The following is a 24,108-nucleotide window of genomic DNA, read 5'->3' on the forward strand; positions in this document are numbered from 1 at the left end:
AGATTTTTTTTTTTTTTTAAGGGCAAACTCTTCCCCCTCTGGGAAAAACACACCCACCCACCCCCACATACACACTAATGTTCTGCATACTACCAGGAATGAAATATAAAGAAATCCTTATCACAGGGTGAAGGGAGCAGAAACTCAGCTAATATTTAATTACATGACAAATACTGTATGGTGTCAAGCAAAAAGGAATTTATTATCACTGTCTTCAAATATGTACAGCTTCTCTGGGAAAACTGGTGATACAGCAGGCAAAAGCAAACGTACAACTACCTTTCATGGCAAGCGTTGAAGAGACACAGGAGTTACTGTGTGAAGCACAAAGAAAATAGCTGCTTAAAAGAAAAAAAATCTATGTCATCATGAAAGAAATTGTGCCTTTAAGAGAATTATTCATTTTAATTTTAAAATATTGTCATTTTGTGCAAACATGGAGGAATTTTATCAGGGCACAATCAAACGAACTCATAAAGTTCTGTTTACTCACCACAGGGAGTAATAACTAAGCCTGTGCAAACTGCTGTTTAATGATTAAGACTAACTCCTGATGATGCCAATGATGTTACTGAGGTGCATTATGGGAAATGCGGTTGCCAGCATTTCTGGATCTTCACCCATGCTTGAGAGTCAGAGTATCTCAGCCTCTGTTGTTCTCTTGTGAGACCCCCGGCTGTACTGAAACATAATGACCCATTTAACTAAAACAATAAGGTAGGAATACTATGTTAAAGTTAAAGGGGATGAAAGAGATGAAAATAACTGTTTTGCTATGTAAGTTATTATACCAGTCCTACTTCTAAACTACATCGATTTTTGCCACTTATTTTTACAGAATACATCAAATCACCGATGCATTCAACTAACGATTCCTCTGAGGGAATCATACAATAACCTCAAAATTAAAGATGTTATTTTTCGAGGCTGTACTTTTGAAATAACTGAAGCGGTGATAGTGCAATATTTGTTGGAGATCTTTCAAATGAATCCAGCCACGATAAATACAATTAGCTGCATGAGCCGGGTGATTGTGTGAGGCCAGCGTCTAATCAACACAATTTACAAAACCTATTCATTTTACAAAGAGTTGTGGTCTCTCGTTAGTTCACATTCTTCATGACTGTGCCTGTAACGTCCTCATATCATCAGCATGTATCAAACAGCCACCAGCCAAACAGTAATCTCTTAAAAACCGCAAAGGCAACGATATACAGTATAAAGCTACAGACTGCATTGGTAGAGGTATGGGATGATTATGATTTTTGACTCGTGCGCCGAGTCCTTCAGCCCTCCTTGTCGTATGATTTCAATACCGTAAAATCCTCCCGTGACTCACCACATCTACCTGTGCACATTCAGAATATCAGTGTATTCATGCAGGCTGTGGTGCAGGTGGCAGAGCAATCCCACCAAAACTAACTCCGGTGAACAAGGAAAAACTTACAGTCTTTAAATAACCTAACTTGTTTTCTGAACATTTTCTTACAATCTGTGATATTTGATGAGCTGCAACCACGACCTGATTATATTACGTTCCATCGCTAAACTAAATGGGGTTTTTTTTTAAATCCACATTCGTTATTCAAATCGTTTAATTAACCTTTGGAGGTGAAAGCGTATATATAGAATATCTAGTGTCTGCTTTGAATCTAAATGCTTTTCTTCAGAAAACTGAAACTGCAATTCAAGGCACTCTCGCAGGTGTTTTTTTTTTTTTTTCTTCACCTGAAGATAAAGTTCAAGTTCATTCAAATCAAGTTTCAAGCGCTTGTGCTGGAAGCATTTCATCGATGAAGAATGAAACCTGTCCTTGGACTGAGAGAACAGAGTAAAGCAAACCGGCCCTAGTGACCAGGAAGTCAAGTCTTCACAGTGACGGCATGATGGTGACTAATAGGTTGTTGCATTAAGACACGTAGCTGCAGCACCGACCTATTGATTACCTAATGATAACTGTACAAACACAGGAGCTATGTACAAACAAGAATTCATATATATACACGAGTCAGCTTATATGTAGGGAGGGACATGAGCAACATAAACATGAAGTATTTATATAAACAAAGCGTGGATGGACAGTACATTATGTACAGTGAGTGGAGACGTACGGTATGTAAGCACTGACTGAAATCCGCACTTTAAAGCCTGACTGAGCAAACTATACATCTTTAAATGTACTACTACCAACACACTGCACACAAATGTGATGTACAGTATGCACATGAGGTATGTTGATGCAAATGAAACATAGAAACAACATAAAACTTTCGACGGGTATGTACATAAGGTAACTTACATGCTGGTTAGATATATACAGTATATGCACATAAGATTGACTAGAACTATAACCAGATTTGTTTTTGGTAAAAGAGTTGGAAGACACAATGCTACTCAGGTTAAAGAGTCCTGGCTTTGGGGTCAGGCGGCTGATATGATGGAGCTGCAGTGGGGCTGGGTGCGTCCTGGGCTGAGGGCGCAACAGGAAAGACAAAAACTCCTGAAGGAAGAGGGAAGGAGGACAAGGCCCTGAACGGAGTGGGAGAGCGTAGCTGATAGCAGGGATGGGGCCCTGTGGAGGGGCTGGTCGTCATCGTTGACCTGGGGCTGTCCGGCCATGTCAGGGACCGAGTGCAGGCCTCTGGACCAAGTCCTGTCCATGAAGATACCTGAGAGAGTTAGAAAACAGCTTAACTACACAGATTAACTGCTATATAGGTAAATACACAAACTATAGACACAAATGATGATTTCATGTCTTTTTTTCATATTATGTTTTATGAAACGCCTCTTTGTATAAGTTCTGGCTTTTGTGAACTTGCGGCCAGTTCCACTTTGAGCACCCGTGCTTGTTGTGTAACCTCTGCAGAGCTTACTATTAAAAAGACTCAAAGGCAACTCCAGTCTGGGAATTTCATTATTTCAAATCTCAAGATGAATTTCCATCACACCTTTAACACATATTGTTACATTAACAGCATGAAACTCACATATGAAGCACTAGCCAGTTGTCTGTGTGTTCGATGCACAACCTGATCCCACAGCTGCTGCCCGCTGATGCTCAGAGAGTTGGTGCGCGGCCTGTGGGTGACGATAAGAACCTCCTGGGCCCAGTCGTCCATCAGCCGCTGCAAGTCTTCAGGCAGATCTTTTTCACTCGTGGAGGTGCCCGTGTATGTGCCTGTCTTGTTGTTGCTGTTATTCGCCTGGGCCTGGGCCAGTCCCATCACCGGCTGATGAGGAGGAGGTGGAGGAGTGGCACCGGCAGGCAGCTGCTGTGATTGATTGAAGGTGCCTGCTCCGGCTGCAGACCCTGCACACACACACAAGCACACACACGCACACACACACACATATTTAGATGATCAGACTCATACGAGGTAACTAGACATTTAATGAAATTATTTTTAGTCATTTCACATACTGCTGCCGCGGTCTTTCCCAATACACAGTCTCTTCAATGTTGTCCCTATAAGACATAAAAGACCTTTTAACATCTCCATTAGCAGGTAATAATGATCATTAACAGAATGTAAACAAGGTGCAAAACAAAGCTGCTGGATTCTGCCGCAAAACCAAGGAACAAACTCAAAACAAACTAACAAATGGATGAACAAAGCAATCAGTCCCCGGAAACAAGGCGGTATAATGTATGTATTAGGAAAACCATGCAGGTGAACCAGGTGAGAGCCATGTCGATGTGCAGCGTTGAATTATTAGAGAGACGGAGAAAAGAATGAGGATCGAGAGGTTAAAGGGAGATGAGAGATTAGAATTTTAAAAGCAGATTGATGTCCATGTGGCATGCAAACCTCCACAGCCTTGTAATGTTAGGTGGATGAGTCGCAAACATGTTAAAAGGTGAATAAAAAAGCATCAGCATCCATAGGAGACACTTAAATTGTGAGATGACTATTGTAATGAGCAGTGAGCATCCAAATATCAAACAACAAGGAAACAAATAGTACAAATATATTGTAGTATTAATTATTAGTTATAATATAATTTTTTATATTTTAATATTGTCTTAGTTTTGAGTAAGGTTTTTGAAATAACTTTTAAAAATAGATATAAAATTTAAAAAATGAACTTCTTCAAAACAAACTTTACTCTTCAGAGATTTTATAAGAAAATACAGGACGAAAGTAAGTGACGAGAACGACGTGAAGCAACAAAAAAATCCAGCAGTGTTACAGAAAACTATTGCTGAGCTAAAAGAAGAAAAAAATAGAAAATATGGAGGACAAATGAGTGAAGATATGCGGGAAGAGAAGAGATACAAACAGATAGACAAAGACACAGGCCCACTGAGAAATCTAGCTCGTGGCTTGCTACTGGATTTATAGGTGACTCTCTCAGATGGTTGAGGGTAATTAGACCAGCCTGTAGAGGAGTATAATCAAAGAGGGAGAGAGAGACACTAAGGTAAGACGAGCACACATTGAAATATCCGACCTTATCAAAACAAAACACCACAGACAAAGTGTTTGTTATAATTCTCTGCTGAGTCTAAATGTTAACAGGATAGTTATTGTTACCTCCGCCAAGAAGGTTATGTTTTTACCCCTGCCCGCTGGTTTGTTTGTTAGTTAGTTAGCAGGATTTTACAAAAACTACGAAAAAAAATTCAATGAAACTTGTTGGAATGATGGGACATAGACCAGGAAATAACCCATTTCATTTTGGGGCGTGGGTTAAAGGCGTTGATCCAGACATATTTGGGGGAATGATATTTGAGCAATTTGGTGCAGCTCCAAATAAAAGTGTGGTTCTAGCAGATTTAAATGCAGAGTGTTGCACCTTGGCGGAGGTGTGCGCTCTAATGAGCTAAAAGACTGTGTTGCTAGTGGTCACCTTGTGCAGGTGGAACTTGTGTGCTGGTACCGTCTCCGTGTAGTCCAGCGTAAATATTATCTGAAGACAAAGAGCCCTTGAGGGAGCAAGGCTGCTGAGTCTGCACAGGTTCTGAGGTCGAGCTGGGAATGTGGCTCGTGCACGACCGTGCCCGGCCTTGTGAGGGGAAAGAGCCTTTGGCTGGAGAGCCATTTAAACTCAGTGTAGGCTCACCTATGCCTGCAGCAGCAGCAGCAGCTGAAAACACACACAAGCATCAGAGTGGTGTAGTCTTTTCTTCTGCACACTGGAGATTCAAAATAGACACTCACCGGATCTGCTGGAGTCACTACTTTTTGTTGTGACATTTCTAAACTGTTGGACCAGAGGGCTGAGAAGTTTGCCAGGCTTCAGCTTGTGCCTGCTCGACCTCTTTCTACGGCCGTTATGCGGTGCAGTGTGAGACAGACCCAGGCCAGGAGGAGCCGCTTTGCCCAGCCGGTTATATAGCAGTTCCACCTCTCCCCGCTGATGGGCCTGCAGCTCAGAGATCTCCCTTAGGTGTCTGAGGAGATCAAGGGAGGAGAATACTGGTCACTTACAAGCTAAATAACAAAATATTTGCATGTAAAGACACTTAATATGGCTGTAAGATAAACAACTATCCTTACTTCTCCCTGAGTCTCTGCAGTTCCCTCTTCATGTCTGAGTCATCCATCTCTGAGTCATTATCGCTGCTGCCACAGGCTGAGCCATGCACGCCTCCATGCCTACTTGGTGAGTCTGAGCTCTGCACACTGCTGCTGCGCCCTGAGCGACGGAGGAAGGCCACCGCCCTCTTCATGAGGTCACTTCCTCTGCGCTCAGAGCGAGTCCGCTGAGATGGGGTGGCAGGGGCCAGCTTCGCAGGGCTACTCTCGGCCCCCGAGTCTGAGGAGAGGAACCGAGCATGGACAGTGACATCCACAGGGACGGAGGGTGAGGTCAGGGCACGAGGCAGGGAGCCCCGCTTTGCCATGGAAGGAGGCGTGTCCAGGTAGAAATCAGGCGGGGCAGAGTAGCGGCTGAAGCGTGTACTCTGTGTGATGTCGTCTTCAGTGCTAACCACAGAGAAACGGCCGATTGTGGTGGAGGTGACCATGGCCTCAGCCTGAACATGTTCCTGTCTGTATCTAACTGGGTGTGCTGGTGAGGCAGCGCTGCTCCAGCTCCTTTGTTTCACATCTCGTCTGTTTGCCACTTCAGGAGGAACAGAAATGATCTGCCAAAAGCAAAGAGCAGACTCAGTGGTCATGCAGCATCATGATGTTTCAAATGAAAAGTGAGATCTACTTTCCACTGAAATGTGGGAGAAAACTCCTGTTCCTACCTTAAATCGACCTCTGGCTCCAGAGCAGGAGGCAGAGTGAGGAACGTGTCTCCTTGACATGGAAGCTGCAAAAAGTTCCACAATCAATCGATCGATGAAAACTGTACCACTGCAGTAGATGTACATCTAGTAATTCAAGTTGAAGACCAGTTATATTGTGTTGCATTGATGAGTGTAGGCTGCACATACCACACACGGCTGAGTCACTCAGTGTGGTCAAACTGTCCATTCTCTCTGGAATCTGAGGCTAAACGAGGTGACAGGGAGAGAGGACAGCAGAGACATGAGAAAATACAAATACAAACAATGAATTGTCCTAGGATGATACTTCGTAAGTATCAATATAATACTTCATAATAATATTTAGGATTGTTGGCAATGATGGCAATAAAGAGGTCCATATTTTGCAATAAATATATTTATTATTATATATATTGCATCAATGGAGACTTTGCCAATTCATTCTGCTTTTCATGAACAACATGCAGCAGCCTTAGTTTCCATGAAATAACATTGTCAATACAAAAATGTGACTAAATGTTTGAAAAAAAAACTACATTTTATTTTGTTATATATCCTTGGGAATTTAGTTTTTTTAATATCAGTATTTTCTGATAATATAAATATTTATATTGTTGAAAAACTGACTGGCTTTCTTTAATGTTATCTTGCTTACCAGCTGTTCCCCTGTCCTGTAGCGTCCCTCCCCCATCGGCCCTGGCGTGCTGTTTCCCGACCCTCCCATGGCGCTGTCTGGACCAGGAGGAGACTGGATGTACTCAGTGCAGGAGCCTGGTGTCTCTGCAGCACTGCCTGATGGGTACATGGGGGCATATTCCTGGTATAGCAAGTTCCTTAGTTTCTCGTCCAGTGTTTTTATGGTGCTATCCACAAAGCCCCCGCGGCCAAGCCGTCCTTCGCCATCTGACTCACCGGGCCCCGCACCGTGCTGGGATGGCGCTGGGCTCTGGGGTAGCGAGGACACTTTGGTCCCTCCCATGCTGGAATAAGGCTGGTGGAGCACCACAGGCTGCTGCGGTCGCTCGCTTCGTGTCGCTGAGGCGTAGGAGACAGACAGCGGCTCTTTGGCTGAATCTGGCTGCTGGAGAGGAAGTGGGGTCAGGGGAGACCCACCCTGTGAACCGCTCACATCCAGAGAAAGTGGCATGACCAGAGGGCAGCAGGGCACCTCCTCAGCTATAGAAACAGGACTCATCATGTCAGGCATCTGCCGAGCGGCGTGAATCGGGGAGACGGGTCCTAGAGGGGATCCTTGTGACTCATCGACTGGGAAAGACGCATGTGTGGATGATGGGGGCACATTCTGAGCCCTTGCTGGCTGGGCCTGATGCACACTGGGCGGCACAGAGCTGCCAGCAGGCTCCACTGATGATACGGACTGGAGGGTTGGGGGAGCAGACACAGGAGGGGACAGAGTGGCGAAAAGAAGTGGGTCAGTGTTGGACATTATTGGGGGACTACAGAATCCATACACGTCATAGGAGAAGCCTCCACTTCCTCCGGACATTGTAGAAGATGAGCCGTCTTCTGCGGGAGGAAAAGAAAATTCAATTATTTATTACAAAATTACAAAGTCATCAAAAGCCCATGAGAGCTGAAAGATGTCTTTCCTTCAGCTGCCACACGATAGTGCTGTTTTCCCATGCAGCAGTCAGACACTAAACTGCAGGAACTCTGTAGAAACAAAGTCACCTCTGGAAGGCCTCGCAGTGCCACTGCAGTCTGCAGGCTGGGTAGTGGTTGAGCTCCCAGGAGACTGTGTAGCCGTGCCATCAGACGGGGTCTCCTGGCTGGATGTGGGGGTCTCCTCTACAGGGCAGATTATGAACCATCTTTTCCCTGTGTGAAGAACTGCAATCCGAGAAATCTGACAATTACCACCCAGAGCACTTACAAGTGAATATGACGCATGAAAGGATTCACTGGGAATACATTTTACCATTCTGCTGATAGACAGGCTGAGGTGCTCCAGGCTGCGGACTCTGCAGAGTGATAAACAAATGGATTTTACTTGCCACTCTGTATTTATTAGACTATAACTAGGTCAATGTATAAGCATGTGTACTACATCTGTACAGACTATATTCATATTTATAGCTACACTTCTCTCACCTCTCCCACTAACCCCTCAGAAATCTGGCCTTGTGGAGGACTACAACTCAAGGTTGACGCTCTTTCACCCTCTATATCTTCACTCAGCATGTCCTCGGCTTTATCCACGATGTCCTTTAGCTGGTCAATGAAGATCTCCTTCTCTAACAGTAGGATAAAGCCATTGTCCACCTGCAGGCAAAGAGTTTTTAAACAGTATCAGAAATATAACCAATCGATAACACAGAATCTACTAACTGTAAAAGGCTGAACTCACCATGTAAGTGGCAATCTCCTCCGGTGCATCTCCATCCAGATCGAATTTGAACGTCACCATTTTGTGATTGTGAGTCTCCAGCTGGCATTCCACCATTTTATCTCCAGTGTTGCAAACCTTTGGCGCCAGAGGTTACATTTTACTATAAGCAAACATTCAGATATTAAGAAACTGTAGCTTCAGTTGTCAGACGTGCCACCGTGACTCACATTGAGCATGCTTAGTTTGGGTTTGCTTGTCTTTTCTTGGCGAGAACGTGTTCTGGCAGACTTGCGGTGGTGTTTCCTGGGTTTTCCATCGCCCTTCCCCACACTGGCCAAGCTGTCATAGCCATCGCTCGTTTCCTTACCAGATGCCACATCAGAGTTGAGACTACAAAAAGAGAAAAGTTTAAAAAACACTTAATCACATATTCAGGTTGTTGACGCATTTTCATCACATAAAGTTCACTTGAAGAGGACACACACCTGTCATACGCATAGCTGGGTAAAGATACTGGTTTGTCCTGAAGCACATCATGTGGACAGAAAAACAGGTATATGTGTGAATTTGAAAGGTTACTGTGTTTAACATGCTTTCTGAGTAATAATCAAATGTCACTGATTTTATCCAGTTTAAAAAATTTGCACAGATTAATATCACACTCAAAAATGTGCAAACGTTTGCTTCATTCACACCTCAGCACTGGCCTCTTGTTGAAGGGTGCTAGATGCAAATGTTGTTTCGAGGTTTTGCTGAGTCGTGGCTAGGCTGGCACACTCAGGCAGTGACACTGCCGTCTGGATGCCAGCAGGCTGCAGAACTGGAGCAGAGCCTGAAGCTGCGACAGGAGCTGAAGCTGGAGCAGAAGCTGGGGCTGCAGATTTACCTGGGACTGGCAGGGTGAAAGGGATTGGGCCCAAGACCAAACCTGGTACCGAGTGATGCGGTTTACCCATGACAGAAGATGAGTCAAGAGATGGCTCAAAAGTGGGACCTGGTGCATAGACTGGTGCTTGAGCCGAGGCAGGAGCTATTGAAACCTGTATTGGGACTGAAGCTGGAGTTTGGGGTATAGCTGCAGCTTGGCCTGACACTGGGACTGGTGTTTGTTGTTGTGCTGTTTGAGTTTCAGCATGTACAGTAGCTTCTGCATCTGCTGCGATTCCCCAGAGAGGAGTCTGAACACCATGCAAGACAGGGTGGACTGGAGCCCGAAGCTGAACGTCTCCCAAGTTCGTCTGTACCTGGAAGAAAAATAGCACATTTAGGGAATTGTTCATCAGTCTATACAAATATTGTACATCCCTCAATCCCCAAACGCATGCCCTGCGTGCATTACACGAACGGATAGGACAGACCACCACCTTAGTACTACAGATTTCCAATGACCAGCCATTTACATTGAGAACTGAGTCAAATATTCACCTGGACAGGCTGCTCAGCCAGTTCCTGCTCAGGGTGGGGGGCGGGGTATGGGGTGGTTCGTACCTGGGAGAGAGGTAAGGGATGGGTGGTATGGAAGCCGCCCTGCTGCTGGGGCGCTGCAGGCGACATGACCATGGTGAGGAGTGGGATTGGGAGTGCCACTACAGGCATGTGTTGGGGTGTGGACAGAGGGGTCTGAGGGGTGCCTAGAGTGGGAATAGTGGGCATGACAGCATGAGGGGTCAGAGGGAGGGAGGGATAGTGGGGTGAAGGTGAGTAGTAGGTGCTCAACATAGACAGGCCACTGCTGCTGTAGGCAGATGGCAGAGGAGCTGGGGAGAAGGGAGGGGGCTTGTGGCCCCCTGTTTGAACAACAGGATATGGTGAGGGAAACTGGGAAAGAAAGAGGGGAAAATGGATATACGATGAACACCAGTCGATAGAAATAACATTCACACAGGCCCTTTATGAACTAGCCCTGGAACCTAACCATCTTAGGATGTTTATTCTGTCTCAATCTTAGTTTTATCATATGTTTGTGCTGATCTGGAGGGGCAGGAGTGGGGGAGGACTGGAGAATGACTGAGGAAAACTGGCAGATATGTCAGGAAGACTCAGCTGAGATGTAGACTGGTCAGCAGATAACAGCTAAGGAGGGAAATTAAAAATATTCCCTTTTCACTTTGATAAAACTAAACAAACTAATTGGCAAGATGTTTTGGTCTAAAATAGAATGATCCACTTAATCTGTGTGTTTTTTTGTCTGTGTGTTCTGTAGCTTGACAGTAAGTTATAAACGAGCATGGCTCTACCTGCGGCAGGACGGCAGCTGGTTGAAGATGACACTACAGGGAGGAAAGACAAATGGGAAGGAAACACAGACCAAATGAAAATCCATGCACATACACACACATATACAGTAAATGATGAAGCGTTACAGACCACTCAGGTGCACTGTGTTCCCGCCTCACACACAGATGATCTACAAATACTGTGTATTCATATGGTTGCCATTAAATTGCACATTAATATGTATGTAAACTGTATGTTTGCTGAACACCCACTAGAGAATTAGTAACTTAGGATGTGAAATAAGCAAAGTGAATTGAGTAGCCAGTAATATACAGCTAGTGCACTTTCAACAATCCTAACTTGTTTATTGTATGTACCGCTCTAATTTTTGTTGAACAAATTTATGTAAATTCAATCATTTGTTGTAGTCTTTTCCTGGGACAAGCACTTATGTTATTATCACTAGGGCCACTTAAAGGAATAAAACGATTAAAGTCATGATATGATAAGAAAAGGTTGTTAATTTACAAGAATAATGTCACTTTAGAGGGGAAATATAGAATAAGGGGCAAATATAGAAGATCAACCAATCACCTGCTTTAAAATTAGGAATATGGAGCATCTTGTTATGTTATTCGTTATTACAGCTTTCAGGACATTGAAAAGATTGACTATTCTGAAGGGAGAAGTACATGGACATGAAGGAAGTTTCCTCTTTTGTGAGGAGGAAATGTTTTTCACCACAAACTCTCTCTCTTCGTCTGCGTCTTCTACGAGTGTGTCACCACCATTTTTGCGTCTGTCGCATGTTTGATGCGTTGTCAACCCCTCCACTCGTTCACGATGAATCCAGTTCTCACATCAGATTCTCCTGACTTTAATCCGGAGCCTCTCACTCTGACTTTTGCGTTTACACACGCACCACCTCCAGAGAAAATACGTGCATGTCTGAAAGCAGCTTTAGATGCATTCAGTACCTGCTCTTGTCCAGGTTGCGTCTGTAGAATGGGGGCTGCAGCCGGGAAGCTCTGGGCTGTCTGTCTCGTCTGGAGCAGAGTCGGGGCTGGCGTAGCTGGAGCAGAAACTGTCTGTCAGAAAAATACGAGAGATTACATTTATTGGACTTTGTTTTTAGACATGATAATACGACATGACTCACTATGAGATAGAGGATCATCAAGCACAATGATGAAATATTCAGTGCGGAATCAATGCAGGGTTAGGCATATATGCAAGAAACTAGAGGGATGTTTGCAGCTGCCACGGTTTAATCGCGTAAGATGAAAAGTAAAAGAGGAGCGAAACCATTACTCTATCTTCAGCCATCCACTGAGTTCATGTTTGCAGCAGGCAATATTCAATAAGGCAAGCTGAAATGGAAAAAGGGGAGTTACACCATTAATCTATCTTCAGCCACCCATTGTTTTCAATGCCATACACTCTACTGGGACATTATTATATATTCTACCACGATCTCCTGCTGAGGTCTGACCTTATCTAAAAATGAGAGCAGATATTAAACCGTATTGTGGATTAAGCAGCAGCAGAGACTGGCTTTTGCACTTGGCTATTATTATGCAAAGTCCATAGGAGCAAAGCAGCTGGCAGATTCATGATAGACACAGCAGGCTGCTTCTATGGCAGTTATTAAGCCTGAATGGAGTCTCCTTCTCTAACCTACCAGTGAATCCGCTCTGCCTCTGTTGCTGTGTGGCAATGACAGCTTGTTCCTGTCCAGATATGGGCAACAGTGTGGTAGTGGGATCTCCAGGCTCTGACTTTTGTCTACACGCTCAAATACTGAGGAGGTGGGGCCCATCGGATGATTAAGTACTCGGTCAGAGAGGGTGGGAGTGCTGGTCCTGCGACCGACGATATGATGGAGACAGTGGTTGAGAAGAGTGAGATCTGCGCCTTCGTACAAACTCCGTGACCGCGCAACTTGTGAGGGCAGAGGAAGATTTGAAGGTGAGGTCAGCGGGGGTGAGAGACTGCTTGAAGGTGAGAGAGAGGGCGATGCATAAGGCGGAGGTAAAGTGACGGGAGGAGACTTTGACAGGTGAGATGTGTGTGAGCCTGGCTTAGACACTGGCATAAACTGTGTGGATGCAGAGAAGGAACGTATGTGTGTGTGTCCCAGAGATCCGCCTCCCTTCGTCCTGTCTCTCAGGAGGAGAGACATGCAAGCCTTGCAGTGGCGGTCGGGCTGCGGGCTGCGGGGGGCGCTCGAACCCAGCTCTGAGGGAGGCTGTAAATTCAGGGGAAGGAGAGGTGAATTAAAATGTCTTGCTGAGTCATGATGGGCGGACAAGAGAGGAGATAATACCGACGGATTCTGAGCAGAATTAGAGAACAGGTGATCTGTGGCATGCACTGAGCTCTCTGCGCTCTTTGGCGAAACCAGATCCAGTGACGGACATAGGAAGGGGCTTGTCTTAGTGAGAGGGTGCGTCCGACACCGCAACATCTCAACCAGGGAGGAGCTTCCACGCCTAAAACACACTGGGCTCTCACTGATGAGCAGGTGGTTATGGCATACAAAGGGATCACTGCCGTGACGCTGATCGGGTGTAATTGCAACAAAAAAAAGAACATAAAAATGTTGTTATTCCAGAACAAGAAAATCAAATTTAAGAAAGTTGCCACAGAAATGAGACATGTTTTACTCACTGTTTGAGACTGATAGGTCTGTGCTGCAGTTTGCTGATAAGCCCCAGGATGCAGTTGACATGTGCTCTGTGGATAGCCTCCCTGATGTAACTGTGTGGATGCTTGTGTGTAGTTGTCAAGTGGGGCCTGTGCTGTGGGTTGCTGGTAGGGCCCCTGGTACAGGTGAGGGTCGGCCTGTGCAGGAGGACTGTAAATCATGTGAGCCGTGGAGACGGGCTCCGGAGGAGACTGGTAGGGCCTGTTTTGCTGATTGTTTAGGTCGTCTAACTGCATGATAGAGCTCCCTCCACTGTCAGCTGTAATAACAGAGAGGAGACGTCATCATGATGCAAAAGAAAATGCCCTTTGCAGTAAGTACAAACACTGAGGAATGACAGGAGGACAAGACAGTGGAGTAGTCTCATTAAAATTCAAAAGGTGGTAGATGATGTCTCATTCCTGACTAACAGATTTTAGTCAGACGCTGCGGCCACTTTACTGTTACACTCTTATGTTCATAAATACCAAGTCAATACCAATTACTGTTAAAGGCTGCATGCGTTGGACCAGTACTGAGATTTATTAGCAGAGGTCAGGTGACATATGATACATTCATGTGTGTGTTTGCTCAGGCTCTTACATGTAGTAGATGTGGTGGTTGGCACAGTGCAGATGAGTGTCTGCTGCTCCCCCTCTTGGTCTTCATTATCTGCTGTGGCTAATGTGGCTCCCTGTGGTACACCAGTACTGGGCACCTGCAGAAGGTTCTGCTGCGTCTCACCATTTCCTGTCGAGACAGTGCGCTCCCTCTTCCAATTGAGGAGAGCCACGCGGTCTCGGATTGACTTCCCGACTATCTTGACGTCGCAGTCCAGAAAAAAACCTGATTCAACCTGGAGGACACAGGAAAGATGTGATAAATTCACAAAACACACATATATAATACAACATATATATATTCGCAACAAAGGTTTGCATGGGAGAGCAAAGATGAACAGACAACACAATACAGACCAGTGACCACGTTGTTATGTTAATAACAGGCAATGAGACTGTGTTTCAAAGTAAGGACGTTTGTGTTATTAGACTGAGACACTGAGACCACATACAAGAACCAACAATATGTAGCGGAATTACATTCAATCAAGCTGCACCAAAATGCACACACTCATAAATATCGGTATCTATATAACTGCTATTATAGCACAAAGTAGAAGTACTGTTGCGGTAATATTTCTTACACACTAAATACAGTTTCTATCATAAATGAGTGTGATGAATGATTGAATGGATTTTATGGTCAAGTTGACAAAAGAAACCAGCCAGATTGGCCAGTACAAAAGCAGTCAAGGTCAAAAAAGAGCAAAAAACAGTTAAGCCAAACTAAATATAATGAGATCAATCACTTCCTCAAAACACCTGATTGATCAGATCTCTTGTTGTTGAAGTTAACAGTCAATAATCAAAAAGTCAAATGCAACAACTATCATCTGTTTTTACTTGCCAAATACAATTATTCTTTCTGTAACTAGAAATACTTGTTTACCATTTCTTGGGCGACGACCTCTGGGACCTCGTTCACCAAGTCAAATGTGAACTCAATAGCACCAGTGTCCTTGTATTTTCCCTTCAGCTTTTTAGGATCCTCCACCCACAGCTTCAGAGCAATAGATGATTTCTTCCCATCGTCTTCCTCATTGAGCTCCACCCTCACACCTGTATCCTCTGCAAAGAAGGCATGATTCAGGAGGTCCTTGATGGAGTACCTGCAGGAAATATACAATCACTAAAGATCACAGTGACAGGAAAATGTTATGTTGCGTAACACAGAGTCAAATACTGGCATTTATGTCACACTGCAGGAACCGAAACATCAACCCGTATCTACAGTACATATAAAGTGTGTCACAGGCTGGGAAACCCTTACCTTTCTTCCCATCTGTGACGGATACACTCCCCGATAATTTCCTTCATTTCAGGGTCGCTGACTTTACCGTAGCTAGCAGGTTTCACCCCCTGCAAAACAAACAAGCATCAACATGCCTCATCTTACCAACTGACACACTCCTAACAGTAGTACAACTACTTAGCACGTGACTGCATGACAGTGTCAAAAGTAAACAGTTTCTCCTAATCACACTTTTTCCAAAACATCTCAATACTGTGGATTAAGGAGGGTAATAGAAGAACTGTAATATTTAGTTAAAGAATTATTGGATCCACAAAAAACATTGATTCTTTAACTAGTGTGGAACTATGTAACCTTTGAAATAATAAATATTTCCTCTGACAAATTTAGAGTTTAGATTCACAGAATAATAATACACATCATTGCACAGGTCAATACACTCAAAAATTTTGCTACAGCCTTATTCTCTAGCACAACCAGTAGCTTTGGTGGCTATAACGTTAGCCAAGGTTAGCAAACCTGACGAGCAATGCATGTTAGTTTGCTGACTATATGAAACCTTTCTGTTATATTTAGCATTTTATGAAAAAAAATGCATTTTAGCTCACATTTAGCATTTTGTATAAGTGCCAAACCTTAGTTTAGCTAGTAGTTAAGCAATTTTGTTGCATCGCTCAACGGCTGTAACTTTGTAGTCAAGTGATCACTGTTTAGTTACAGAGCCTCACTTAAAAAATCCTGAAAATTTGTTTCTGTTGTCCATTTCATAAATATAAGTTGAACAACAGTGGTGTTTTGGCGGCAAACTACAAAGATTATTGAATTATTCCTACTTTGATTAAAGGTTTCAACATTTTAAAGACTCCTCGACCAAAAATATATGATAAACCCATGAACTAACAATCATGACTCATTGCAACCTTGTCTCCTTGTCCCTCACAATTGTGCATTAAATAAGAATAAACAAAAATTTGTGGTAAACAACCCTGGGTCAATAAAAATGTTATGTCACCAACTTGAGATAGTTGTATCAGCAGCGTTAAACAGAACTAAACTCACACTGGTGACTTTGCGGTAGATCTGTGCAGCATTCTGACACTCAGAGTACGGGTATTCCGAAGTGGCCATCTCCAGCATGCACATCCCAAAGGCATAGACATCCACAGCCTCGTCATAGTGCTCCTCATACATCTCCGGGGCCATGAACTCAGGAGTGCCTGGAGAAATAATTCAAGAGACGGCCATAAATTATGAACTCCCATGTGGTTATCAGTTTCCTTCTGTTTCACTGGGATCAATACCGGTGTCGAGGACTGCAATTCAACACGCCTTGCAAATCATTTTCTAATTGCTCAAATGACAGACAAGAGAATTAACTAGAAAGAATAAACTGCAAATGTCAGATGTTCTGTGCGAATTAAACACCGTAATGCAAGATATCACAAAAATATGTTTGATGATTCTCTAGCATTAAGCTATTTGAGAAAACTTTGATAAACCTAGTATGGGTTTAAAGTAAATACTATGCTGACTTAAACTAGATTAAATACTTTGTAAAAATAAAGGCTACTGACTGTAAAAATGTAAACTTATTTCCAATGAGACAAAAGTTACCTTTTGAGCGTAACATTTCATATGCCTAAATTAGGGGTCAGATACTTTTCTCAGGAGTTGGTGGAGACCAAAACAGAGGCAAAAGTAAAGTGAATATTGGAGTTACATTCATCAGGTAAACAAAATCATGACCCCAAAGGAACACAAATTTTGCTTTGTAACTGCTCTGTGCAAAATTGTAGCCAGTTTTCATTTTAACTTAAAAGGTCATGTTGTGTTTACTGTTTTTTTCTGCTGCACCCAAGCGGCCCCAAAAAGTTATTGAAGTTTTGAAATAAATACTATGTTAGCCACACTTCAATAAAACAGTCTCTTTCCATCTTGCTGAGGACTAACCAATGACACTTTTAGCGAAGGAGGCCCTCTTTAGTGTTGCCAGGCCGAGATCTCCTATTTTGACAGAGCCTGTGGGGCCAGTGATGAAGATGTTGTCGCACTTGAGGTCTCTATGGATGATTGGAGGAGTCCTTGTGTGGAGGAAGTGGAGGCCTTTGAGAATCTGTCTGCACCAGCTCCTAAGAACTTTAGGTTTCATCACCTTGAAGCGCTTCAGATACCTGTGGGAGATTTACAAATACCATTACCATGATGGAGATGTTCCAGCTGACACCAGGTAAAGGCATTTTCATAATGTTAATTGGAAAAGTGACATATCAAGGTCTGTGCCCTGCTATATAAAATTGATAAAATATTTAGTGATTAGCTGTTTCCTCTTTGCTCTCATTAATAAAATATTAATAATTGTATTGTCTTTACTGTATGTTTAATTATTTTTAGTGCGATAAAACGATACTAAGATCACAACTGTTCTGTTAATATCTGTCTCCAAACAACATTAGATCTACTGTAATAGTGTCATTCATCTGGTATGAAACGTGATACACAAGATGTGGGCAGTCTAATGGTCATTACTGTAAGGTTGTTTTAAACTGACGAATCGAAGCAGCAATAAGAGACTAATGTTTGAATCTACTGACCAGTCAAGTATACAGGTGAAAAAGACGAGATAAGATGAGGAGCAGACAGATAATCCTCAAATGTATCAATAAAGATCCATTTACAAAATGATTTCCATGTTGACTCTTACGTTTTTAGTGTCCCTGAGGTCATTAGCTCTGTCACCAGAACGATACACTTCTTCCCTTTCACCGGTGATTCCCAGAAGTCATAAAACCGCACAATGTTGGGATGCTGCAGAGCCTTTAACATCTCAGCCTCCTCCTTGAACCGCTGTCTCTCAACTTTAGACAGTTTCCTTTCCTGGAGAAAATAGAGAAAGACGATTTTATATTTTTAAATTAGAAAGCATGAATTCCAAATTCACCCACTCGTTTTTTCCAGTATTCTGGAGCCTGACCACATTTGCAGTGAGCTGGTGGACAAGGGAGGGGCCGGATCATTGTTATTTTCAGTGAGTTGTTATATTAAATGGTAACTGAATATATAAAATTCCTGTTCAGCCTTATTTAAATAGCCGATGTGTTGCTTCAGGAGTGGAAACGCCTCTGTATCGTGTTTAGAGTGAATACAATCTTGGTATTTTGAGTGGGCGGACATTTACGTATTTTATCACCACTGTGTATATAACACACAGCACTAGAACACCTCAGACCTCACAGTAGAATCCTGATGATATTTTCAGAAGACTAATTGTCAGATAGATAATTCATATCTGCTGCTGGTGAATTATGGAACAAAACATCACCATAAGATTTGATGACATGTAAAGAAATGGTGTTCCATCAAGGAAACATCAAGGAACACGTCATATTTTAAAGGAGTAATGTGAACAGTTGAAGAGTTGAAATCTTGCATCTTTGGGTGCACAAGCTGGAGTGAATCTGTGTATACTGGATCAATATTTTGGCCCCTGCCTTCCCTGAACTGTTGTATAAATAGTAAAACAGCTGACGGCGAACATCCTCTACATTTCTGTTTCTCTCCACTCAGCATGGCAGATACAACCCAGCGGCTTTAGTGCTACATGACCTCCAGATTTTCTCTCCCCCTCTCTTTCGTACAGACACTTTTTGCTTGGAACAATGAGGCTGCTCTTCATGTTTTGAAACCAGAATAACCCACTGTACTTCGTTGGACATAGATTATTGACTGACGGTGGGGAATCGTTTTTTATTGACAGCTCATGGTGAACTAAGTAGCGCGCAACCTAATGCATTTTTGATTATGTAAAGCTTTGTGAAGGATACACCTTTATTTCTATTTTCATAATCCTGCTTATTAGTGACAACAAATCTTTTGGACAATGTCTCATCTCTCGGATCATATCAACCTATTTTCTGGGCCGTGTCCAAACAGATTATTAAGGATGCTCTGCAGCGGTCTTAGCAGGGTGTGGCACTAATAACCCTGGATGACGGAGACTTCATTTTACACAATACAAACTGGGTAAAAAAACTAATTAACACTGATATTTGTAGCTAATGGAGTGTGGAGCGGTCAGGACACAGTGCGATACACATTAATAAAGAACTCTTGCTTTGCCTTTTATCCAACACCACACTTCTTCAACGCTATCCTCAGCTGAACCCACCCTGTTCCTCTCTCCTCTCTCCCCTCTGCCTGTCTTGGCGCAGAGAGCTGTATCAGCATGATTCACTCCTAGATACTCTCCAGACACATCTGCGTGGTAATACCACAGGGGTATAACTCTGCATTTAGCATTCATCATTAAGTCGTCAAACAAGACAAATAATAATGTAACGCTGAGACACAGAGGGGTAAAGTTTTTTGGCATTTTACTAAATCATGCTGTGTGATGTGTTAATTTCAGATAAACACCTCACCAGGCAGATGTTTGATCATCACATTTATGACCATCCAGGTTTCTGCTGTCTCATTCTTAGTTTTATCCCCAAAGACCCCCCCCCCCCCCCCCCCCCCCCCCCCCCACACCCCCACACACACACACACACACACACACACACACACACACACACACACACACACACACAATGTATCTGAGTTGCAGCAGGTTTTTGTGAGCAAGCAGCGCAGGCACAAAGGGCAAGGCCTCACCTCCGGGGACCGAATGGTTGAATCATCAGCAGAGCTCCCCTAAGAACCTGCTCAGATGCCACACAGATGCATAAACACACACATACTGCACTTGTTGCATGTTGTTATTCATGTCTTCGCTGATCAATGTTAAAAAAAATAATTTATGTCTCTTGACAGATGACAGGACATACTGAAAAAAATTTAGGCAGGGCTGACATCTTAAACCAGGGACATCACCATTTGTTCGGGACTGTCTCATCCACTGTATGGGAGACATGCAGTGATCGAGACACAGAGCTACATTACTCTGTGCACTATTACTTTTATTGGGGGGCTGACTTAAATCTAACAAATTACGCTGCAGGGCCGTGCCACAGAAACATTACTCTCAGTGTGGTAATTAATGGTAAATTAAAGGTTGTTTAAATGATGCTAAGGTGCTGATTCAGCCTGAGTCGGCTTGATTTATGTGTTTGGCTCCAATACATCTAAACACCAATATATAGGTACAATCCAGTGCATTGACTCAAACTAAAAAACAAGCGGGTTATAAAAATTTGCAAAAATGATTTGCAGGGGGACAAAAGTGTAGCCTACTGAGTTATATATACTTAGGGCAGAATAATGAGCATGTCAAAAATGCATAATAAAAGAAAGTTAAAAAATTGTTATAACAGAGTAATGAAGTTATAGCTAATTTATGAGCAATGTGTTAAAATAGTGGCTGTTACAACCAGTTACCACTTAAGTGAAGAAATTCTCATGTCTCAGAACCAGACAGAGAGGCTGGTTTTGTTGAAACTGAAGCTATATGAATGTGTCCGTACTGGAGAACACTAGAAAAATGCTGTCATTTCTGCAGCAGAATAACACTTCATTTTGTCGGTTTGAACTCCCCACAGTGTAATGTGCTCTGGACTGACAGCAAAAGCGTGGCACATTTTGAGTCGTGAAAGGGCAACCACTGTCTGCATGTCCGCCTCCATGCAGGCTAATCTGTCATAGTATCTAAACTGATCATTAGATTACCACATACACAGATTAGTGACACAGCAAGCTGTCACTGTTATGACGCTATAGGTGTTTTCTGTATAATACTTTTTAATCATCTTCTTCGGCTGACATTGTGGATAAGGAGAGGAATGTATTCAAGAGGAGGTCAATTGAGGCTTTGTAAGGTCTTTGCAAACAACTGGATTTAGTCCATTTTGTACCTGAACGCCTCATCATCTGTCCTGGTTATTTTTGAGTAGGTATTATTTTCAGCCCTAAATCTAGATGACTCAAAACTACACGATGGCGACATTCAGGCTATAAGAATTAGGAGATTATGAGGTGAAAACTGAAAAGTTAAAAGCTAGATGTGAGATTAACAGACTGTCCCTCTTCTATCTGCAGCGCAGTCGTACTCTGAACTATTTTTTGGGATAAAGAACACAAATACCTGTGGCTGTACTGGTTAATTATGTTATCTTCTAGAAAGCTGAGACAGTTCTCGTATATTATCTGAGAATAACTTCCCCAGAACGTGTGACGAGGAAGACAAGAGGCCCAGAATAAACCGACCACGATCCATAGACCCTGACCCGAGAGGATGTTAAATAAGGCCATTATCTGCTCAGACTGGAAATTTACTTCATTGTTATTTTGTCACTGTTTCAACTTCAGATAGAATTGATTTAAATAGTTCAGGGATTGCGGGGGAACTTCTACCCCTCCACAAAGGCCCCTCTTTTGACCCCATGGAACCAGCACATTCATTAAGGACCTTTTGGAGTATGTGCCTTTTAAATATACAGCCAATCAAACAATGAATGGATCCCTATAATGACAGGATGATGTCAGATGAGTGATATTGACCGTGACTGGTCAGTGAACCCACCTGGAGTTCACACCAGGCCACTTCCACCCAGGTGTCGGTGTCCAGACCCTTGTAGACGGTCTTGAAGGACCCTCTGCCCAGCTCAATGTCAAACTTGAGGAAGCGGCCCCCAGGTGAGGTGGACACGGCCTTCATCCCGGGCTCCTCTTCGTTCTCATCACTTCCCGCTTTACCTGTGACGTCGGAGGGCACGACCACCTCGGCCTTGGGCTCGGGTTTGCTGCCGTCCACCTTCTCCTCGTCCGCGCTCACGCTCTCCGTGGCGCTCTCCTTCAGCCCCGCCTGGCTCTCCGTGCTGGACGTCTCCTGGAGCCCCAGGCGGGTCCCTTGGAGGACCCGGGTCCGACTCCGATCCACGATGGTCCGCAGGTCGATGTTTAGCACCGGGCTGCTGTTGACACACTCCGGCGTGTCCACCACCGGCTGCTGCTCCTCGGAGTCCGACACCCACAGACTCCTCCGGATGAACCTCTGGCGGATGAGCCCCCGGTAGTCCGTGGAGGGGTACGCGCTGGGGTCGCTGGCTCCTCGCAGGGCTGCGCTCTGGATGTTGACATTGTGGTCCGTCCCGTTCTCATAGACAGGCCTGCAGGCATTTGCGTTTATGTCCGAGTCTAGATTTGGTGCTGAGGAGAATGTGGAGCCCAGGGGCGGATCTCTACTTGAGTCATCCGGCTGATCCATGCCCGGTAACTAGTGAGACACTTACCGGTGACAGGGAGGAGGGTGATGGGCATGCTCCTCTGCCTCCCGGCGGCGCAGGGGGAGTTTACTGGCTTCCTGCAACACTCGCATGCAGTGACGCAGTTCGCCGGCGCAGGGTGTTGTGGCCTTACGTCTTGAATTTGTTCTGCACACTAAACATCCCGACTAAATGTTTCCAGCTCGGAGGAGGATGCGCGCCACCTCCTTGCTGCCACCTCACTGCTGCAGTCCTGCACAGAGCTGTCCAAGTTGAGCCTGTTGTCGTTGTCAGTTTAACCTATGGACGTGTTTCCTCCACATTGCATAATGTCCCCTCTCCTATAAAAACATGTGATCGGTTCCGCAGACAGATCACCGGCCTCACAGCGGACAGGCCAGGACGCATTAATCCTTCCAAAGACACATCACGGGACGGCCAAGTGCGCAGCTGTCATCCCCTCTGCGCGCTCATCGACCCGGGCTCTGGCTGGTGCAAACGAGGCAGGTGTTCCGGGTGAAACCCTGAATCGCCTCCGTGAAGTGTGACCTCAGCATCTCTGCATTGTTCCTCCAACTATCCGCACGTAGCTGTTTCTCTTGTATCCCTGCAGATGAGTGCTGTCCTGTGCAGGATGGACACGGGCGCTTATCAGATTACGCTCACTGCGCCACGGTTTCCCTCAGGTCGGAGGAGGCGTCTCACATCATCAGCGCATCTCTCTGCTCATGTACGGCTCATGCGGATGCTGATGTCTTGGTAAAAGAAAATCATCTCTCTGAGGTTTGAGGAAAGTGGGATATTTCACAGCCCACGCCCCTAGCAACAACACGCAGGCCTGTCCAATAAGTCGGCACGTTTTTGGACGACACCCTCAGCAGCCTCCGCTGTGCGCCGCCGTGTGGACCGCACCACCTTCCGCCCTCACCGTGACGCGCTAAACCCCCAGTGGGAGGATGCGTGTCAAAGCGGACCAAAGGGGACTCTTCTTGGAAACATATAAGGGCTACTGGATGAAATAAAGTGGACCCCATGTGAATATTCTGCCATAAGGACCCCACGGTGAAAGGCTGGGTGTGGAGAGGGGGATTTGAAATTCTTCCACAATGATTATAAGATTGTTTTCCCACCTGATCAGGGGCGCAGTCTTTACTGTTTCAATGGTCTTTTGCATCCATGCACACTTTTATTATTATTTTACGAGTGTTGTACAGATAACACTAAAGCTTTAATTGACAGAAAATATAGTTTGTAATAAAGAAATGATATTCTCCAATTCGTATACCATTATATAATTTCCCCTGACACGATTCATTGAAGAAAAGTAGTTGTTAAATATAGTTAATACGCCTGGTTGAAGAGTTTAAAGTTGTCTTTGTTATACATTGCCGCAATGTATAAAGAAACACGGTTTGTGCTTTGTTCCTGCATCATTTGTTCAATGCATTTAAAATGCACAAAGTAAATGCATTAAATAAATAAAGTGGCTTTTTTTAGAACTGTAAATAATGCAAAGGTCAGGGGTGGGGCAACAAGGGCATGTCTTTTGGCTTGCTCATTTATC

At 44.1% G+C, this 24,108-nt stretch overlaps 1 protein-coding gene across 8 annotated transcripts; it reads right to left on the minus strand.

Moving 5' to 3' along the window:
• Positions 1-176: 176 nt before the first annotated feature.
• On the minus strand, positions 177-23,408 carry LOC117761506 (serine/threonine-protein kinase WNK2-like). 8 transcript variants are annotated; one of them, XM_034585456.1, is made up of 28 exons: positions 21,863-23,408; positions 18,050-18,222; positions 17,299-17,519; positions 16,408-16,565; positions 15,367-15,455; positions 14,986-15,205; positions 14,080-14,332; positions 13,461-13,756; positions 11,768-11,878; positions 10,811-10,843; positions 9,999-10,391; positions 9,269-9,817; positions 9,059-9,108; positions 8,801-8,963; positions 8,592-8,708; positions 8,336-8,506; positions 8,163-8,205; positions 7,916-8,074; positions 6,879-7,750; positions 6,392-6,449; positions 6,203-6,267; positions 5,505-6,094; positions 5,166-5,398; positions 4,855-5,091; positions 4,285-4,383; positions 3,425-3,469; positions 2,991-3,313; positions 177-2,669 (listed from the first exon to the last, which is right to left on the minus strand). In XM_034585456.1, exons 1-28 carry the CDS (start codon positions 22,544-22,546, stop codon positions 2,400-2,402), a joined length of 6,675 nt encoding a protein of 2,224 aa, XP_034441347.1. In that variant the 5' UTR covers positions 22,547-23,408; the 3' UTR covers positions 177-2,399. The 8 variants fall into 8 exon arrangements, with proteins under 8 accessions (XP_034441347.1, XP_034441353.1, XP_034441348.1 ...); XM_034585462.1 differs by having other exon boundaries at positions 9,999-10,061; positions 21,863-22,546; XM_034585457.1 differs by having other exon boundaries at positions 6,879-7,747; positions 21,863-22,546.
• Positions 23,409-24,108: the final 700 nt, after the last annotated feature.

The sequence above is a fragment of the Hippoglossus hippoglossus genome, chromosome 5 (genome assembly GCF_009819705.1).
Source record: "Hippoglossus hippoglossus isolate fHipHip1 chromosome 5, fHipHip1.pri, whole genome shotgun sequence".
Lineage (NCBI taxonomy): Eukaryota > Metazoa > Chordata > Actinopteri > Pleuronectiformes > Pleuronectidae > Hippoglossus > Hippoglossus hippoglossus.

Bases quoted from the DNA above. Each gene is read 5' to 3' on its own strand.
- LOC117761506 (XM_034585456.1), bottom strand. From the start codon at position 22,546: ATGGATCAGCCGGATGACTCAAGTAGAGATCCGCCCCTGGGCTCCACA. The intron at 9,818-9,998 runs GTGAATATTTGA...TTTTTCTTCCAG, and splicing joins TGGCTGAGCAGCCTGTCCAG to GTACAGACGAACTTGGGAGA. The intron at 2,670-2,990 runs GTGAGTTTCATG...TAACTCTCTCAG, and splicing joins AACTGGCTAGTGCTTCATAT to GTATCTTCATGGACAGGACT.